The sequence below is a fragment of the Marmota flaviventris genome, chromosome 9, assembly GCF_047511675.1.
Source record: "Marmota flaviventris isolate mMarFla1 chromosome 9, mMarFla1.hap1, whole genome shotgun sequence".
Classification (NCBI taxonomy): domain Eukaryota; kingdom Metazoa; phylum Chordata; class Mammalia; order Rodentia; family Sciuridae; genus Marmota; species Marmota flaviventris.
This window is the reverse complement of record NC_092506.1, coordinates 10479388-10499987: the sequence shown is the minus strand read 5'-3', so window position 1 is coordinate 10499987 and position 20600 is coordinate 10479388. Positions and strand designations below refer to the sequence as shown.

Sequence of the window (20600 nt, the reverse complement as noted above, 5' to 3'; positions counted from 1 at the left end):
GATGCTTGATAAACGTTTATTGGGTGGATAAGTGGATAATCACCTGCACCCGCTAGCTGCCCAAGCCCACCCTAGTTGCAAACATAAGCCCACACCCACACCCTTGCAAGGGAAGCACCAATAACCAAGCACAGTGGCTCACGCCTGTGAGCCCAGCTACTTCTGAGGGAGGCTGAGGCAGGAGGATCACAAATTCAAAACCAACCTGGGCAAGTTGGTGAGACCCTGTCTCAAAATAAAAAACAAAAAGGGCTGGAGGTGTGGATCAGTGGTAAAGCACTCAGGGTTCAATCCCCGGTACTAAAAAGAAAGAAAGGGAGGGAGGGAGAAGAAAGAAGGGTGGAGAAAGGCAGGGGAGGGGGGGAGAGAGAGAGAAAAAAAAAGAAAAAGTGGAAGAAAGAAAGAGAGAGAGAAAGAAAGAAAGAGAGAAAGAAAAGAGAAAAGAAAAGAAAGATGGGCACCGATAGAGTCTCTGCTCAGCCTCCAACCGAGGAGGCTGGGGCTATAATCATGCGTGCTCTGAAAAGCCACCTCATGGAAGGTAGCCCTTTAGCTGCAGGTGTTTGTTTCCTCTGGCACCGCAATATGCAATTTCCCATTTTTAGAACAATGCTCCAAAGAACAGCCACAAAAACAACCTTCAGAGGGGGCGGTTTTCTTCCTGGCCATGGCTACAGCCCTGTAAAACAACAACAAAGAGATTTTTATTCAAAACATTATTTGCATGTCTCCGTACAACCAGGACGCTTTGCACAGGACCCTCGCCCTTTGGTAGAGCGTCGAAACAAACTCTTGCATTTGGAGAAGGATCTGGAAGCTCCTGCTCTTGGTTCTGTTGGGGTCTGCACGTGCCTCCCCCTGCCTGGTTTTCCCCGCAGCTGGCGAGGGCAGAAAGGAAGCTTTGTGGAAAGCCAGGGCCTGTCCTTTGGGTGCCCCTGTTCAAGTCCGAGGCCAGAAGAGGACAGTGTGTTCTCAAGAACATCCAAATAGAAAATGAAGGTGAGGAACCAGGAAGAGATCCACCCTCCTGAGCCTCAGCCATGAAGAAATCTTCTTTAGGAGCCGGAGATGTAGAGCAACTTACCTGGCACTTGCAAGGCCTGCGTTCCACCCCCAGCATCGCAGAAAAAAAAATTAAATAGATAAGGAACAAGTAATCCCTTCTGTTATCAACTCCAAACTGACTTTCTCTCTTCCCTTTCCTCTTTAGGCTTCCTAAACCCATACAAAACTTCAGGAGTCCCTCATCTCTCATCAATCACACCCTCCCCTTCCCCCTGAGCCTACCTGCTCCAGCCTGAGTCAGGCGCAGGTCACCACCCCTGGGACCCACACTGGCCGAGTCCCTCACCTCCCATGAGCACCTTAGGGGAGGCCTCATCTGGAGCCAGTCTTCCTTTCCAACTTTATCTTCCACTAATTCCTAATGCATCTTAGGCACCCATCAAAATAGCCTGCTAACTATTCCCAAGCTCCATCTCTGCTCTCTAGGATTCTCTCTCCTCGGGCCCTCCACTTGGAAGGACACTTCCGATTCTCTACCCATTTTGTGTGGCCATCTAATTCAAAATGACCCACCCAAACACTGAGATTCTGCCCCATTCTGTCAGCATATGCACCCTTTGTGGAGAAATTATTCACACAGTTTTTATTCCAATTAAATTTCAAATTAATTAATATAATAAAAAATGTGTGTTGATTGTCAAGAGGGTGCTGTGGTTTGGATGTGGTGAGTGGGATGCCAAGAGGTCTTCTCCAGAGCAGAGCTGCTGGTGCCATGTCCTTGAGCCTCCAGAGCTAACAGTGAGCTAATTAAGCCTCAAGCATTTTGTTATAGTAACTCAAACACACTAACACATAGAGGGGAGGTGTTAAGCCTCTGTAAGAGCCTTGGAAGGAGCGGGCCACCAATGAAGCAAAAACTGTGATATCTCTACCCTTCTCTCTACTGAGCACTTGCTATAAACCTGTTGCTGAACTGAGCACTTCCTAAGGGTGGCCTGTTTTAATCCCCACAATGAGACTGCAAGGTAAATGCCACTGTCTCCTTTATGCAGACCAGACACAAAGGCTTTGCGAAGTTAAATAACTGTTCAGGAGCCTCACAGTTTAAAAGGAGAACTGGAACTTAAACGTGGCTCACAATATTGATCGCTATAGCCCACCCCCTTTCTTTCTCAGAGAATTTTTAACAGAATGGTTGGGATGAACAGTGTGGGTAGGAAGCTGTGGATCTTTTTCCACTGGAACAAATTTATGGAAAGGGTGCATTAAGAGATTGGGTTCCCTAGTCCATTTTTTTTAAAGAATTAGGGGGATTTTAGGCTCCTGGAATACCAGGACCCGTGATGAAGTTCTCTTTAAAGAATGGACTCTCCAACACCTGATGTTTAAGGAAGTTGTCGGCAAAGCAGAAAACCAAGAATCACCCTCAAGTTCCCAAGCCAAGTGGCATCAGTGCAGAATGTGGCATTCGAGTCCTGGCTCCTATACTCACCAGCGATGAGATTCACATGAGTTATTTAACATAGCTAAGCCTCAGTTTCTTTATCTGTAAAATGAGAAAACATCTGTTTGACAGATGCTTTGTATGGGATTAAGGGAAATAAAGCAAGTTGATATCTATCGAGTGTTCAGTAAATAATTGTTGTTATTGCTTCCCTTGGACATAATCATCTGCATTTCTTTTCACTTTTTCTTAAATAGACGTATCATATACATTCAGTAAATCACATAAAGGGACCCATCTTTTTTTTTTTTTTAAAGAGAGAGAGAGAGAATTTTTTAATATTTATTTTTTAGTTTTCGGCACAACATCTTGTTTGTATGTGGTGTTGAGGATCGAACCTGGGCCACACGCATGCCAGGCGAGGGAGCTACCGCTTGAGCCACATCCCCGGCCCAAGGGACCCATCTTAATGGACAGCTTGACCATCATGTACATACATGCATTCATATAACCAACACCGGCTCTGTAAAAAGGGGACAGTGGAACTTACAGCACCCCAAAATGTTCCCTCATGCACCTGCCCAGTCCATATCCCAACCAGACATTACCAGGGTCTAACTCATCATAGGTTAGATTAGCCTCTTCTTGAACTTTGCATTTGTGGAATCAGAGAATGCATAATCTTTCCATCATTGTGAGTATTCTCATATAAGAACATGCCACCATTTTTTTTCTGGCCTTACATTGATGGGAATTTGAGGTGTTGCAAGTGTGTAGAAACACCTTGAATATTCTTATATTTATCTTTTGTGCACATTGCGGGCAAGTTCTGTGGATTAAACACAAGCGTCCCTACTATTGAGCTACACCCCCGGCCCTTTTTAATTTTTTTTTTTTTAATTTTGTTTTGAGACAGGGTCTCACTAATTCTACCAACGCTGGTCTCAAACTTCCATCCCTCCTACCTCAGCCTCCCAAGTAGCTAGTTGGATATATCTTTTGCTTGGCATGGGGAATATTTACCCGGGAGTAGAATTACTGGGTTGTAGAGTAGATTATCTGTAGCTTAAACAGAACCTGCCAAAGTGTTTTCCTAAATGATTGTACCACTTCCCTACACCCACAGTGAGACACGGCCGTTTCGAATGTTCCACAGCCTCAGCCACGTCTGGTCCTGCAGTCCTCTCACTTCAGCCTCTCTAGTAGGTGGGTAGTAGTGTCCCACTGTGGTCTTGATTGGCATTTTCCTGATGAGTGGTTGTGCTGAGCACCTTTGCATAGGTATTTGGCTACCTGCATATCCTCTTTAGTGAATGTCTTTTCAGGTCTTTTGCCCATTTTTAATCAGTTTTCTTTTTCTGATTGATTTGTAGTTCTTCATCTATTCTGGAAACAAATACTTTGGCAAATAAACACATTGCAGGTATATAGATCATCTCTGAGTTCGAGCTTGCCTTTTCATTTTTTATTAGTAGTAATAGTATTTTTAATAGCATTTTCTGGTGCTGGGGTTGAACCCAGAACCTCATGCATATGAGCTGTATCCTGTGTCCCCTTTTCATTTTTCAAATGGCTCCTTTTGATGGAGAGAGACTTTTAATTCTTTTTTAAAATATTTATTTTTTAGTTGTAGTTGGACACAATGCATTTATTTTTATGTGGTGCTGAGGGTCGAACCCAGGGACTCACACGTGCTAGGCAAGTGCTCTCCTGCTAAGTCACAACCCCAGCCCCAGACTTTCAATTTTGATAAAATCCAATTCATTGACTTTTTGTGTTCTGTTTTAGAAAATTTTTTTTTCCCATCCTTAAAGCTGTGAAGACATTCTCTCTCTGTTTCTATCTTTGAATCTTGCTTTACGTGACATCTTCCTCTAGAGCTGGACATAACGGGCTTGTTGTTATTGCATTAAGGAGCAAAGGTCTTGTAGGAAAACAAGTCATGACGGAGCTCCCATGTTAGAGCTCAGTTGGTGATGATCACCAGGGACTTTGGACATCCAGTGTTACCCTAAGGCAGTCATGTGACACCAACCTGCACCACTGCCGACCTGGCTGCATTGCTAAAATTCCATAAGTCCTGTTATGGTTTGGATCTGGAATCTGCCCCCAGAGCACCAGTGTTCAAAACTTGGCCCTCAATGCAGCGATGTTCGGAGGGGAGGCTTTGGGGAAGTGATTGGATGATGGGGACTGCAACCTCGTCAGTGGGTTAATCCATTCACAGATTGATAATTTGAATGGGCTACTGAGAGGAGGCAGGGCTTGGCTGGAGGCAGTAGCCCAGTAGAGGTGTATTCTTGGGGACTTTATCTGCCTCACTCCCTGTCTGCTTCCCAACGGCTCAAGGCTAAGCCCTTCCGCCGTGAGGTTTCTGTCTTGGAGCCAACCAACCATGGACAACCTCTGACACCAGGAGCCAAAATAATAAACCTTTCCTCCTCCAAGTTGTTTGTGACAGGTATTTTGGTCACAGGGGTAAAAAAGTTGACTAATACAGGTCCCTAACTGGGGGTGGCATCTTCCCAAGCAAACCATGAAGGACAAGGGAGAGTGGCATCAATTCCCCTGTGTTAGTCAGAGCTCTGATATTATAATGAAATAACCAAGACAGTTGACTCATGAAAAGAAGAAGGTTTCCTTTGGCCCATGGTTTCAGAGGTTCCTGTTCAAGATCCAGCAGAGCCTCTGCTTCGGGTTTCTGTTGGGGGTGCCAGATGCTGACGGCAGGGAGCGCCTGGTACAGCAAACCGCTCTCTTTAGAGCCAGAAAGTGAGAAAGAAGGAGGGGCCAGTGTCTTGTTTGAGGGCCTCGTGACTTTTCACAAGCTTCCACCACCTCCCTGAGGACCAAATCTTTAACCCATGAACCCTTTGGGGGGCGTTCAGCATCCAAGTACAGCACCCCTCAACCCTGGTTTGTACTGAGGCCAGCCCCTGAAACGCCACTCACCCAGCTCTAACCATTTGACCGCACATCCTCCCCACTTGGTGACTTCTCTGTTCTCTCCTACATAAAGCTTCTGCCATGCATTTTGGTTTCTCCCTAGATTTCTCCTTTTATTTATTCAACCATTTATTACTTGTAGGGCATTTATGCATTTGCTTTCTTCCTCTCCTCCCTTCAAACCATCTCAGTACTATTGACATTTTGGACTGGACCATTCTTTGCTGGGGGGCGGGGGGTTGTCCTGGGTGCTATAGGACACACATCTCTCCCTGCTTCTCTCTCCTGCTTTGTCCTCCTCTTCTCACCGTCAACCAAGAGGCCTGAAGGAAAAGTGAGGGGTGGCAGGGCTGGGAGGCAGAATCATTGCTTTCTCAAGCCTAACGTGTCCTTAGATATGATCGGACGCAACCCCCTCATTTTACACATGAGGGAGCGATCCAGAGAGGGGGAGGGAGAGGATGTGTCAGAGCCCAAAACGTGGGAGAACAAGTGCCAGGCCAAACAGGAAGTCGGCCTTCCAGGGCCTGCAGCACAATTTCCAGTCCCACCGGGAACCTGGGATTGCTTCCCACAGCTCCTTTCTCCCTCCAACTCTTTCTGCCCTTCCAGAAACAGCCCATGACTAGACGGATCCAACAAGCCCCCAGAACATGCCCACCAGTCTCCATCCCCGGGAGCCCGTTTCTGAGCCTCCTCTGGACAAAGATGACCACTGATTACATCATGGATATTTCATGGTGACTCGTGCCATCATCGTATCTTAGTGCAATCCTATGATCATGAGGGAAAGGATGGTCGTGCCACCTGGCTGCACCTGTCCCAGTGGAGACAGCAGAGATCCAGAGAGAGCAGGAGGGTAACTGGAGGCAGTGCCTGTCCTGGTCCTGTCTCCATGCAGGCAGACGATAAGCTCCCAGGGTGTGAGAGCCTCAACCAAAACCTCCTCCTACAGTCTGTACCCCAGAGATTCACGTGCTGGAAGCCTTGTCCCCAAGGTAATGGTATTGAGAAGTGGCGGGACCTTTAAAAGGCGGGGCCTGGGGGGAGATGATTAGGTCATGGGGGCACCACCCTTATGAGCAAATCTCTTGATCTCAGACTGGGTTAGGTCTCATGGGAGTAATTGAGGTCTAAAGGGACTGGATTATTTACCTTGAGGAGTGCTCTTACCAAGCAGGTCGGCCTCCCCTGTCCCTCCCTCCCTCCCTCGTGTACTCCCTCCCCACAAGTGCACTTCCCTTTTCTGCTTCCCCACCACTGTGCCACGGCATGAAGCCCTCATCAGAAGCCAAGCGGATGCTGACACCTTTCTAACCTCCAGAACCAGGAGCCAAAATACACCTTTAAAAAAAATAATAACTTACCCAGCCTCAGGTTATGTTATGATAGCAATGAAAACTGAACTAACACACCTCCCAAGTTACAGTGAGTTACGGTGATTGTCAACATTGGCGGAGCATTTACTATACACTAGGTGTTGTCCTAAACATAAGGACTCAGCTCCATGTCACCAAGGCCTCCAAAGCAGCCGCTGTCATTCTCCCATGTTAGAATGCTGATAGGAAGCCCAGGGAATGCCTGGCCAAGCAGCAGCGCTGTTAGCTCTGGAGCATCTTGAATGGGACACAAGTCACACACATCACCCTACTCCCCCCGCCAACATGGCCGTCAGACGCGCCTGGAGACCCTGCTGTGGACCTACACAGAGAACTCACACGATGCCCAGGCAGTTCAAGATGGCTCCAGTGGTACCTGTTGGGCTTCCCTCACAGCCATGAAAAAAGTTTCTTTGTAATCAAACTCAAGGCCTTAAAAACAGATCTGTGTGAAGACGAATTTTAAACAACAACAACAACAAATAAGAATGGCACCAGGACAGGGAGAGCGTGGAACATGGGTGATGTAAGCATGGGACCCCCTCCTCCTGTCACCCTCAGGATGGCTGCCCCCCATAGCCATCTCAGGGTGGCCTCGCCCCTCCCGCCTCATCTTCCACCTGCCACTTCCACCTCATCCTTCCCACGAGGCTCCACAGGCTGGGACCTCGGTCACCCTCCCCTGTAGCCTCTCTTCTCCTCTCCGCATGCGGGTCCCTCACTTCACAACTCTTTTTCTGATGATGAAGGGTCTAGAAGGGCTGGTCAATGTACTGGAATCTACAAAGAAAGGCCAAGTGTGAAGGCAGGGGCGGGAAGCCCCACCCCACTCCCTGGACACAGGCCTCCTGCCCCCCGCTGGCCTTACAAGCCTGGCTGTGGACATACCAGCTGCAGCGCAGGACCCTTCCACCAGGGAGAGGTTCTCAGGAGCCTCCTCTGTCCTCCTCGGCTGGGGGTGTGGCAGCAGCAGGCTCTTGGCTCCAGACCGAGGTCCTGAGGGAGCTGGCAGCTCCAGGCCCCTCCACCCAGCTGCCTGAGAACCTGGTAGCCCCTGGACTGTCCTTCCTTGGCCATCAGGGACAGTTCCACAAGAACTTGTATACATGAGACGGGGGTGAAGGGGACTTTTTCCACAAGCGGGGACCCAAACCAGCCCCAAACCCCACTGTCCCCAGAGATTCTCAGAGTCCAGAGTCAAACCCCATCTGCCCCAACGCCAGCGCTGGGCTATTGTACTCTGTGGAGCGCCAGCCTCCCCCACAGCTGGGCGGGTGCCCAGCCAAGGAAGCCTGGGCCTCGGTGTTCAGGGCATTGTTCTCCCTTAGAAGAGGATCTCGAAAGCAGAAGGAAATTAGAAACAACCGCACAATGAATCCCAGATTCTCTTTCTCTCTGCTCCGGCTGCCAGGACTAGGAGCAGGCCCCGCCCAGCACTTTTGGCCTTCCAGGATGTCCGTGCCACGGGGAAGGGCTGCTCCCAGAGGCCTCCCAGTTCTTGATTTCCATGGCACACCTTGTTTTTCTCCAGCTAGGTGCTGATTTCTTGAGGGCAAAGATGCACCTGAAGCTTCTTTTCCACCTGGCACAAGTTCCAGGTCCTCCCGTGTTTGTTGACTGACTGACTGATTCCATGGGGGGCGGATGTGACCATAGGAGAGCCAGACACTTTCCCAAGAACTTCCCAGGTACAGACTCAAGGAATCCCCATTTAGCTTTCTGTTTAGAGAAAGATGCAGGCACCAGACAGCCCAGGCAAGGAGCAGGAAGGATCTGATAGGAGCAACTTTGATGGGAACAGAGGGATCCTGCTCCTCACTGGTTCCCAACCTCCCCGACAACACCACAGACACACACAGAGCCCGGCTTAGCTCAAAGTCCTGCCCCACCTGCCAGAAGAAGGGGGTGGCTTCAGAGAGAACTTTTCCTTTCTGAACTCGTACCCATGAGACAGCCCGGATGTGAATGCCAGAAGAGGAGACCCACGGAGCAGGCATTAATCAGGCCAGCGTAGCATCTGAGCATTCCTACCAAGAACTTTGTCTTAAAAATGCACTTTCTTTTTCTGTTGGTGCCATTATTCATTTAAACATAATGTTATGTTTTATGCCTCCTACGTAAATAGACACCAGCCTCAAATGTTGTGGAATATTGAGCTCATATATCGAGTCAAACTTCTGTTTGCTTTTTGCTGCATCCATGGCTACCATCTGAATAAATAGAAGAGAAAGATTTGGCTGTCAGTCCTACTAGCTGGGCCCCATGCCATCATTCCCCAAAACAAAGGGGGAAAAGATGCCAGAAGTAAAGAACAGGGGGAATGGTGACGAAAAGCACCATCCTAGGCCGGGCTACTGGGCTCCTCCAGGGACGGGTGGTGGAAGGGCCGAGAAGGTGTTTGGTTAATCTCCATGAGGAGCCAGCACACTTTATAACAGTGGGCAGGGAGCCTGGCACGCTGGCACAGGCCCGTGATCCCAATAACGAGGGAGGCTGAGGCAGGAGGATCGCAAGTTAGAGACCATACACATCAACTTAGCGAGACCCTAATCTCAAAAAATAAAAAGTGCTAGGGATGTGGTTTGGTGGTAAAGTGCCCCTGGGTTCAATCTTCAGGAACTCCCCCCCAAAAAAGAAAAAAAAAAAGTGAGCAGAGGATGGAGGTGAGCTGCCACTTCCCAACCCTCTGCAGATGAAGGCACAGACTTAGAGGAGGCCAAAGAATCCCAACTTGTAAGTACTAATCCTGAGCCCCAAGCCCTGTTTGCCCAAGTCATGGTTCATTCTCTCCAGCCTGCAGCCTACCCAGCTCCCCAGGACCTGCTGGGGCCAGGCTGCTTAAGTGATCTACACCCTGAGATTGTGTCCATAAAAGCCCCACCCATGGCTGGGCACATGGCAGTTCCATCCATCTGGAAAGAAGACCCAAGCCCAGGGCTTTGTCTTTGGACTTCCTAGTGTAAAACTCTAAATGTGAGACCTCTTTGGGGGGTGGGTACTGGGGATTTAACCCAGGGGCATTTTACTACTGAGTCACATCCCCGGCCCTTTTTATTTTTATCTTTTAAATTTTGAGATAGGGTCTCACTAAATTGCTTAGGGCCTTACTAAGTTGCTGGGGCTGGCTTTGAACTTGCCATCCTCCCATCTCAGCTTCCTGAGTCACTGGAATCACAGGCCTGCACCACTTTGCGCAACCTAAATGTGGTTGATATCAGGATGTTACAAAGAGGAGGAGAAAGTCAAGATCATGGATTCAGTCTCCAAATGAGCCGACCCATTTCACAAGCTGAGAGCAATCTCCATCCTGGCTGGGCTCACCATCCTGCCCTCCTGCCCTCCTGTCTGAGAAGGCATCTGAATCTTCTCAGAAAAGTCTTCCCATTGGTCACAGTGTCAGCCATCACCTTGGCAATTTGATCTCTTTCAGGGGATGCAGGATCAACTAGCCTGTCTTGCTTCAAATCTTCACCCTCTCCCCTGCTGGCCCCTTTCTCAGCCTATACTCATCTTCAAGTCAGCCCCAAACTGAAAAGCTTTCCTGAGTCTACCTCCTGAGTCCAGTGACTGTCCCCACTCCATTCTCACCTTTAACAGCAAACAGTCTTCGCCTCCTGAATGGCTCCCCATGATTCTGAAGAGCCTGCAGTCTGCAGTGAAGGTCAGCAACCCCTGGGAACCACCCTCTCAAGAGCCTCAGGTGGAGTCCACTGAGCATCAAGTCCGGAGGCTCCTTCTCAGCATTCATCCCACCTGCCCCCCCACCCCGCATCAATTAACCCAGCAGAAAGTCTCTCCTTATGGGTGTGCCTACGGCCAACACTGCTTCTCCACACCATTCCCCTTCTTGGATGGCTAAATCTTTTTTTGTCGAGGAAAAAGGTTCTTTGATATCAGCAAGATGGGCACAGCCCCTGGTCCCAGAATTGTGGGATCTAGAGAAGATTAGCTGGGGTCTTCTACCGCCATCTGCGCCCACCAGTAAGAAGGACATGAGCAGATTGTGTGTTCTGTGCTGCTTGCTATTTGCTGCTGTGGACTCAGCCACAGGAGAACATAATGCCCAAAGCTGAGGGAAGGTGGAGGGGACCCCAGAGACATTGATCGACATGGACACTGCTGCTGGCATCCAAACTTCGAGAAAAAGAGTCCCTCTTATCTAAATCCCCACTGGACAGGTTTGCTGTTACTTGCAGCCAAAAGCACCCCCAGCTGTGTTAGCTTCTCATCACTGTGACCAAAATACCTGACAAGTACAACTTAGAGGAAGGAAAGCTTCCTTGGGGCTCACAGTTTCAGAGATTTAGTTTGTGGCTGGCCAATTCCAATTGCTCTGGGCCCAAGATGAGGCAGAACATCATGGAGGAAGGGCATGATGAAGAATGCTGCTCGGATCGTCCAGGAAGAAGGGAGAGAGTAATGAGCTAGAGACAAAATATAACCCCAAGGGTACACCCCCAGTGACCTACTTCCTCCAGCCACACCCTACCTGCTCACAGTCACCATCTAGTACAGTAGTCCTCTCAACTGTTAAGCCATCGAGTGGATTAAACCAGTGATTAGGTTACAGCTCTCATAGTCTGATCATTTCACCTCTGAACATTTCTGAATTAACGTGTGAGTTGACGCAAACAATAACACCAACCCACGTATCCCTCCTCCCTTGGTTAGTGGCATCCTCCTTCTGTCCCTTATTCTCAGGTCTCCTTCACATCCCCTCTGCTCACACCCCACCTTCCCTCCCCTGGAGACCTTCCATAGCCTCCTGGTCTCTGGTCCCTTCCATCGGTTCTCTCTTGTGTCCCCTGTGGGGTCTGTCCCCACTCAGCTGCAGCAAAACTGAAACCAGAGAGGGAGGCAGGAGGCGACCTCAGAGAAGCAGCTGTGGAACAAAGCCAGGTAGGAACAGGGTCACCCAGACACGAGCCGAAGAGGCACCAGTGACAGAGAATCAGGTGCTCAGGCTGGTAACCACAGCAACCAGGGAGGGCATGGGCAGATGGTGGAAACACACCCCCTTCTGCACCCTCCTCTGGTGAGAGCGGTTTTATGAGCTCAGTTTTCTGGTGCCAACCTATGCAGTTTCAAAGGTACCACCCAGCACCTGGCTTGCCAGGGGACACCCTAAAATAGATAACAGAAACACAAATAACAATGACTAACACTTACTGAGCTCTTATAATGTTCCAGGCACTGTGCCAAATTTTATATATGTTCCCCCAATAAAAGAACCATATGCAGTAAATATTGCAGATGAGGACACTGAGGATTAGGGGGACTAAGGAGCAGTTATCAGCAATGGCTCAGGGTTGGACAGCTGGCTTGACTCAGCCCTGCTGCTGTGTGAACAGGCTCTGTGAACTCTCCTAGCCTCCCCTGTAAGTGGAATTAAATGACTCACGTTAAAGCATTTAGCTAATGCCTAGCACAAAGAAAGTGCTCAATATTGGGCATTGCCATCGCTGCTATTATGATTACGATTAGAACAAAGAAGAGCTGTATAAAAAATCTCCAGTGGCTCCCTCCTCCCTGCACGCAGGCCTGGCCATCAATCTACCTAAGCAAGTTACCCCAGCCACACTGTGCTGCTCACCATCTCCTGATGGCCCAGGCCTGTGTGCACCTCCCATGCCTGGAACGCCCTCCTCTTGCTCCTCCACTGGGAAGGAGAGAGGAAGTCATCAGCAGAGAGGTTCAAGAGCCACCAGCCCTAGGCTTATTGGACTTACCTGCTGAGATATATTCATCGTCTTTACATTCTGGACACTTTAGCACAGCACCAGACACTCAGTAGATGCTGACTTTGCAGTCAAAGTCAAAAGCTCATTACCTTTTATCTGTTTATATGGGGACTCACTGTTACCCAAGCTAGTTGCAAACTTTTTGTTTTTAATATTTATTTTATTTTTTGGCAGTGCTGGGGATGGAACTCAGGGCCTTGCACGTGCTAGGTAATCACTCTACCACTGAGCTATATCCCAGCCGTAACATTACAGTTTTCAATTTATTGTTTATTAGTGCCTTTTGATTATACATACTAGCATGATTCATATGCCATTTTCATACATACACATAGTTTTTTGTGTGTGTGTGTGTGTGCCAGGAATTAAACTCAAGGGTGCTTAACCACTGAGCTATAACCCCAGCCCTTTTTATTTTTTATTTTGAGACAGGGTCTCACTAGATTGCTTATAGCCTTGCTAAGTTGCTGAGGCTGGCTTTGAACCTGTGATCCTCCAGCCTCAGCCTCTCAAGCTGCTGGGATAACAGGCATGCGCCATCACACCTGGCCACATAACATAATTTGATCAATAACCTTCTCCAATCCCTTCCCCTTCCCTCTCCTTCCTTCTCCTGATCTACTTACTCAACTGATCTATAATCCATCTTAATATGAGCTAGCTATATTTCCAATGCTCAGTAGCCACACGTAGCCAGTGGCTGCTGGCTATCACATTAGTTAGCATGGATCTTGATAAAGCCCTTTGCAGTAGTGATCCTTGTCTTTCATGCCATTCACAGAATAGCCCAATAAATGGTGCTACACCAAGAACTCTGTTCTTTTGTTGTTCTTCTTCTTAGTTATACATGACAGGAGAATCTATTTTGATATATTTATAGAAACATGGACTATATCTTATACATTTGTGATAAACACAATGGCAGCTGGGTACAATAGTGCAGGCCTGCAATCCCAGCAACTCAGGAGGATGAGGAAGGAGGATCGCAAGTTCCAGGCCAGCCTGGGCAACTTCATGAGACTGTCTCAAAATACAGAAATAAAAAAGGAAGGGTGTAGCTCAGTGGTAGAGCATCCTTGGTTCAGTCCCTACTATTTGGGGGTGGGGGAGAACCGTCATGGCAAAGGTTGGTAGAGACTCCAGGAAGAGCAAGCATCTTGGGCCTGCCCTTCCAGCAGGGGTTAGTGACTCCACCTCCACAGGCCAAGGACAGGCGTCAGTCTCATCTCTTCTCCACCAAAACTTCAGAATAATCCTTATGGCAAGACTTCAGTTTAAAGAAAACCAACAACATAAGGAACATAAGCCCAGGGGAAAATGTATGGTCAGAGCAAGGCTGCCCTCAGTCTGCTGCTCTTCCAGGGCCCTCCTCACCCCCGTCACTCACCCTGTGCCCATTCTGCCCTTCCCAGTCAACCACTGCAAAATTACTGCTAGTTAATTGCTTGGAATAGTAGATTATTAACAGGATTCTCTCAAAGACCAAAAGCCACACTAGGTGTGGTGGCACACCCCTGCAATCCCAGCAACTCAGGAGGCTGAGGCAGCCGCATCCCAAGTTCAAGGTCAGCCTCAGCAACTAAGCCAGACCCTCAGCAACTTAACAAGACCCTGTCTCAAAAAAAAAAAAGAAAGAAAGAAATTAAAAAGGACTGGGTTGTAGCACAGTGGTAGAGGCCATCTGGGTTCAATTCCTAGTACTTCTCCCCCTCCAAAAAAAACAAAAAGAACAAAAGTCTTTAGTTTAAGGAAATTAACCTCATGGGATAGATGTCACTTTGGGGACCTATGACAGAAAATTAGCAAAATATTCTCAAGAAGCCTGCCTGATAGATCATAAAGCCCACTCCAAAGAGAGTATCAATAATTACTGCAATTATTATATCATTATTATATAATAAAAGTATTTATCAAGTACTTCCTTCATGCCAAGTATTTCACCTTTGTGGTTTCATGTCACCCTCAGAATAATACTGTGTTATGCATGGCTTTATTATCCCCATTTCAGCAAGGGGCAGCCTGAGGCAAAGGCAGTACACCTAGCAAGTGGGTGAGCCAGAGCTGAATGCAGGCTGTCCCCATCTGGACTGAAGTCCTACCCACTGCATTGTCTGCTGTTATGATTCCATGTGTCAGGGGCTTGGGGAGATCTGTTCTATTCCTGTGGTTTCTTACTAGCAGCTGTTTGGGGGGGGAAAGGGTTAGTAGGAGCGGTCACCCAGTGATGGCCTCATTACAGCCTTCGCGGTCAATGCCATATTTTCATCTCAGCCTCTGTCAAAGACTTCTCCTGGGGATGGAGTGCAGCAAGTGCACTGTAGCACGGCCTTCCCATGTAGTGTCTGTGAGAACTGAGAGAGAGCTTTCAAGGGATTTCAGTTCACCCAAAAGAGTGGGTGCAAAGGGGACTCTGGAAACCAGATTTGGGGTTTGAATTCTAGGTCTGGATTTTGTGGACTGTGTGTCAAGGACACATCTCAATAGTGGGGCTGTGTCCTACACACACTCTGCCATGTACCAAGTCAGAAATTCTGAGTTCACCCTGAGGCTGCCCAGGAATTTGAAAAGAATTCCATCTTCAACCCCAGCACCCTCAGAATGACCATGAACAGAGAGATGACCAAAACCCAAACAATTTAAAGAACACCACAGAATGTGAAAGAGAAGCTGAAGATGAAGGAACGGGATTGTTTCATAATGAAAGTTGGAACTTCTGGTCCTCATTCCAGCAATATCCTCCCAGCACACACCCTTGGGACTCCTCCTTTAGCCAAAATTGAAGTGGGTTGGGCAGCGAGGAGATACCAGATGGGCAGTACCGGAACCCGCAGCCTTTCAGGGCTCACAGGGACGGACCTTCCAGGACAACAGGGAGAGCCACAGAGCAACTTCAGGAGGACACTTGGGGAGAAGAGAGTGGCAGGGAGGGGTGGAGAAGGAGCTGAGGGGGGCTTGGTACGTGACCTCCGCAAAGGTCACCATGGGACAGTGAACTAAAGTGCCGGTCCATGTTAGCTCTGGCGCTGTCCTTTAAAGTCTCCAGGAAGTGGAGGACCCACACCCTCCCGACCCAGATCTCTGCCAAAGGCTCGGATTTGTATTTCTTAAGAAAAAGGCATCAACCAGATCCAGTAGAAGGCCTTGGATGGCCTGAAACCTATGCCAGGCCCTTATCAAATTGGCCCCCGGAATACTAACGTCTCCTGATCCACTGAGGAAAACAACGGTTTCGTGAACCTGGAAGACTTGAGCCAGTTGGTTGGTCCAAATCCTGGCTCCCAGGCCTTGCCTTTCACTTTGGCCCCCAGCCCTGGGGGTGAGACTCCTGCTTCTTCTGGAGCCCCATCTGCTCTTCCGCTCTGGAATCTCCTGAGCTCGCTTCCCCATTCCTCCCCTGGAGTAGATCCCAACCGCAGCTGCCAGGCTCCAGCACACCCCACCATGTGACTTTAATCCCAAACACACTGCCCTTGGGGCCTGCCTGGGTCCCTGGGCTGCCGGGGCAACCACAGCATTGCCCACTCCTCCCCTGGACACGCTTGGGCCCCGCATTAGACTCTGGCCTCCCCAGGGAGGGCCTGTTAGGTCTGATCTCCAGAGATCCTGGCCCTGACTTTGGCCCTTGTCATGGGTTGGATTGTGTCCCTCAAATTCATATGTTGATGCCCTGAGGCCCGATCCCTCAGAAGGTAACTGCCTCGGGGGACAGGTCCCTTAAAGAGATGATTTAAGTTAAAATGAGGCGGTGGGAGGGGCCCCTAATCCAATCTGACAGGTTTCCCTTATGAGATGAGGACATTTGGACACACAAAGAGACACCAGAGTTGCAGAAGCGCAGAGCAAAGACACGGCAAGGACACAGCAAGAATGTGGTCACCTGCGAGTCCAGGAGAGGGGCCTGAGAAAAAACAGAGCTGCCGACACCTTGATCTTGAACTTGCAGCCTCCAGAACTGTGAGAAAATACATTTCGGTTGTTGAAGCCGCTCAGTCTGTGTTATTTTTGCTACGGCAGCCCTAGCAGACTGGTACATCACGGGCTTTGTCACTTTCTGTCACTAATAACAATGAAGACTACCTTTACTACAGGACAGGCACCGTACTGAGCTGATTGGGTGTTCATGTCATTCGATGCTCCCAACCACCTGGGGAACATTAATACCTCATTTTACATTTGGGAAAACTGAGGTTAAGAGAGGTTAACGACAAGCCTAAGGTCACTCAGTTGATAAATGACGGAGATGGGATTCCAAACCAGGTGAGCTGGCTCCAGAGCCCATGCTCCCGGCTACCAGAGACATTTGTGGCACCGTCCCTGCAAGGCCACACTCCCCCAGGCCCCCAGGCTGACCGGATGAGCTTGATGGATTCTCCCGGGCCAGTTGTGCAGCTCAGCCCCATCCTTCCAGGCTGCTCCTCCTGGCACCTCAGTGGTGGCATGTCACCCCAGGAGCCCGCTAACCTCATGTCCTGCAGCCAGACTGAGCTGCTGGTGGCACAGTCATCCAGTAGCTCGGGAGCAGGACAACAATTGCACTTCATAGCTTCCAGGTGAGTCTGGTGCAGGAGGTGTAGGTAGCCATCATTCCTTTGCTCTCCTCCTGAGGGACACCTCTGGTTCTCTGTCCTTTGTCAACAGGGACAAGCCCAGCAAGTAAGCCCTCTCGGGTTGACCACTTGACCTCCAGGAGCTCTTAGACCTATCCTTATAACCAAGTGCCCTGGAGGACTCGAGTTCATTCACGGATTCATTTTAGGAAAGGTTTCACTTAGAAGCAACAGAACCGACAACTGCCCACCTGGCCACTGCCTCGCCCCCTGACTGTCCTGCTGGACAGTCAGGGCTACAGTGGGCCTCCAAGATGGCTCTCTCTGTACAGTAGAAAGCAGGGTGGTTCTGAGACAGGAAGGCCTGGTGGAAGCTGGAGTGGACACTCACTTCTTGCAACTAACACACTCTCCTCGAGGCATCCTGCCAGAACATGCCAAGTCACCCCTTATAATGAACAAAGCCAAGCTTTGTACGCACTGAATGACTTTGGAGAGTGGGAGGAGGGGGAGAGGTTGGCTGGTGCTCGTGTTATAGCTCTCGTTTCATTCCACTGTGGGCTGGGGCCAGATGGTCCCCTCACTGCAGTACAAGCCCCCTGAGGCAGGTTCTGGTTCTGTTTCACCCACAGCCTCTCTCACAGGGTCTCTCGGGATGTAGTAAGTGAATCATCTGCACAAGACTCACCTGAGGGCTTCTTAAATGTCGACTTCTAGTCCTTACCAAATCTATCCACTGAAATCAGGCTCTCTAGGGTGCATTTATCCGGTACCCCAGCTGAATTTGAGGCCCTTTTCCTGCTGGTTCCCTTATTTACCTCTGGCCTGTCCCACTGAGGAAGCCAGCCATGCCCTGAAGCCACCACCTGTCCTGGCTTAGACTAAGGGGTTTCCTGGGACATGGGACTTTTGATGCTAAAACCAGAACAGTCCAGGGCAAACTGGGTTGGCTGGTCAACCCAGCGCATTTCAAAATCCTCAGCAAGGGCAAGGAGCAGGGGTTCCCAAGCTCCTAAGTAGGAATCATCTCCAAAGCTCTCATGGTTAGAATTGTAAGGCACAAGTGTTCTCAGAGGGCGTGGTTGATGATCTGGGATTTCACAACATTTCAAATGAAAAAATAAAATCAGACCACAGGAACTGACTCAGGGGCACTGAACACGGGTCCAGCTTCCCCCGCCTGTCCCCTGCCCCAAACCTATACTCACCACCCTACACAGAGAGCAGCAAACGCCTACCCTGAGCTGACTATTCCCTGAGGGAGGAAGGGAGGCCTTGAGAATCATGGGGTGTTGGAACCAGAAAGTCTCTTTGAGCTCTCACACAGTCCTGACCCCCGTCAGTGCTCTACCACTGAGCTACATGCCCAGCCCCGTCACTTTTCACTTAAATAGCTTTGAATTACACAAAATAATTAAGAATTTGTTATTTTTGTGATATCTTTTTTTTTTTTTTTTTTTGGACTGGGAATTAAACCCAGAGATGCTTGATCACTGATCTACATTCCCAGCCCTTTTAATTTTTTTTTTTTAATTTTGAGACAGGGCCTCCCTAAGTTGCTGAGGCTGGCCTCAAACTTGCCATCCTCATGCCTTGGCCTCCAGATTCTCTGGGATTACAGGTGTGCACCACATGCCCAGCCATATATATACACGCACACACACACACACACACATACACACAAACACACACACACACACACACATATCTTTATATCTTTAGTGGGTAGTGAGACAAGAGCAAAAAACCAGACCCTGAGCTTTGGAAAGCAGAGGTAAGCATGATAGAATTTTAATGGAGGGAGAGTCACCTGCTGAGATTAAGGAAATAAGAAAAGACCCTGGGGCATTGGAGATAGGGTGGTCTAGGGTGTCCTGGAGGGGAGCAGTCTGTAAGGTGGAAGAGTTGGACTCCAAACTGCCTTTTTAAGTAAATGAAGAGGAAATCTAAACTTCGTTTAATCCAGACATCGCCACTTTTCATACTGGATCCTAAGAGACGGGCAATGCCCAAGGATTTTAGAACTAATTCCTCAAAAGTATTTTGAGTCCTCCATAATTGAGAATTCAAAAATATTACCTCCAAGTTATAGTCCATGACAAAATGGGAACAATCTTCCAGGAATTGATGCCTCTGTGGTTGGCCCAGAAAAAGCCTGGCTATGCGGAAACCTCAGGAGAATGAATGAGTCACTTTATGGAGTAGAATTTCCTGAACAGCCAAAGGTGAAACTCTTGCACAAAGGACACTTAAACTTTTAAATAGAAGTCTTTCTAAAATGGCCTCTCGGGCCCTGCATTCTAAGAGCACCAGGACACCATTTCAGCAATCCCATGTAAAGGTGACACCTGTCAAGTCAGGATCTGACCCCGAGAACCGTCCCTCTGCCAGCCCACCTGTGTCTCCTTTCCAACCTCCCCACCCTCCGTCTCTGGTCTGCCACCTCAGCCCTCCTCATTAATGAAGTTATTCAAAGCTCAATGCCAGGCCCCAGGGACCAGCAGTTTCCTGTCCCCTTAAAGCCGTAGCACTGGAAATTACGGAGACAGTCCCAGACCCAGGCTGCAAATGATCACTTTTGAGGCAGGACACTTTCCTGTGTGTGTTTTATGAAGTCCTTCCACCTCTGCGGCAGCCCACACAGGTCATTGCAACCGTATTTTTATGCCAAAACTGTTTTTAACAGGTTGGATGAGCTTCATAAGAGTGTGACCGACAGATAGTCGGAGGCTGACTTGGACCAGCCGTTCTAACTCTGGACCCACATGCGTACTCTGCTACTTCTTGAATGGCCTACTCCAGTTTAAGTCGTATTGATCTGACATCCAGAAGGAGTAAAAGCGGGTGACCTGGTTACAAAGAGTTTGACAACAGGACTAGGCCTGTGCGATTGTTTTGTCGCAGTGCTGAGGATGGACCCCAGCCCTGTGATTGCCAACAGCGCCTGGTGGGAGAAGGCGAAGATAAGGATAAAGGCGTTGTTTATTTACTAGCAGGAGAGTTGGCTTCTGCTCTGTTTTCATCCTCAGGACTCCAGGAATGTGTTTCTAATAATGTATCCATTTTAACCATATTTCAGAACAACAAACAGAGCCTCTGTTCCAACCAGTTAATTATAACAGGATGTCAGCCGCTCAGCTCTGCAGAAAGCACACACCATCGGGCTGACTGCTATCGCTTGTCATCTAGACCACAGATCTCACGTAGCCACCCAGCACCCTCTGGGAAATGCTGCTGCCTCTTTGCCCCTCTCCAAGCGGACCACTCCATGCCTTCTCTGTGCTCCAGCCTCCCTCCTCCTCTTTACTTTCTATTTATAATCTCGCCCCTTGTGTCACCAAGAGAATAGAGACAAGATCTAGAGCTACCTCTCTTTCCTTCTAACAAAGCTTTCACCTCCCTGCACAACAGGGCTGGTGGGGACTAAAGGAGCGAACTCCCTGTCTTCACGTTGAACATTCAGTGCTAAACCTGGGCTCTGCCTGCTCCATCCCCAGCGAGGTGCACAGGATCTTCTCCCTTCTCCCCAGTTCCCAGG

General features: G+C 49.0%; 1 protein-coding gene across 1 annotated transcript in view; it reads right to left on the bottom strand.

Annotated features, from left to right (window-relative positions):
• Positions 1-20600, bottom strand: part of Ahnak (AHNAK nucleoprotein) — an 89725-nt gene continuing 69125 nt past the window's right edge. Inside the window, exon 6 of the mRNA XM_027944587.2 lies at positions 1-679. Within this exon, the coding sequence (XP_027800388.1) occupies positions 672-679 (8 nt within the window). The 3' untranslated portion in view covers positions 1-671. The remainder of the gene's footprint in view (positions 680-20600) is intronic.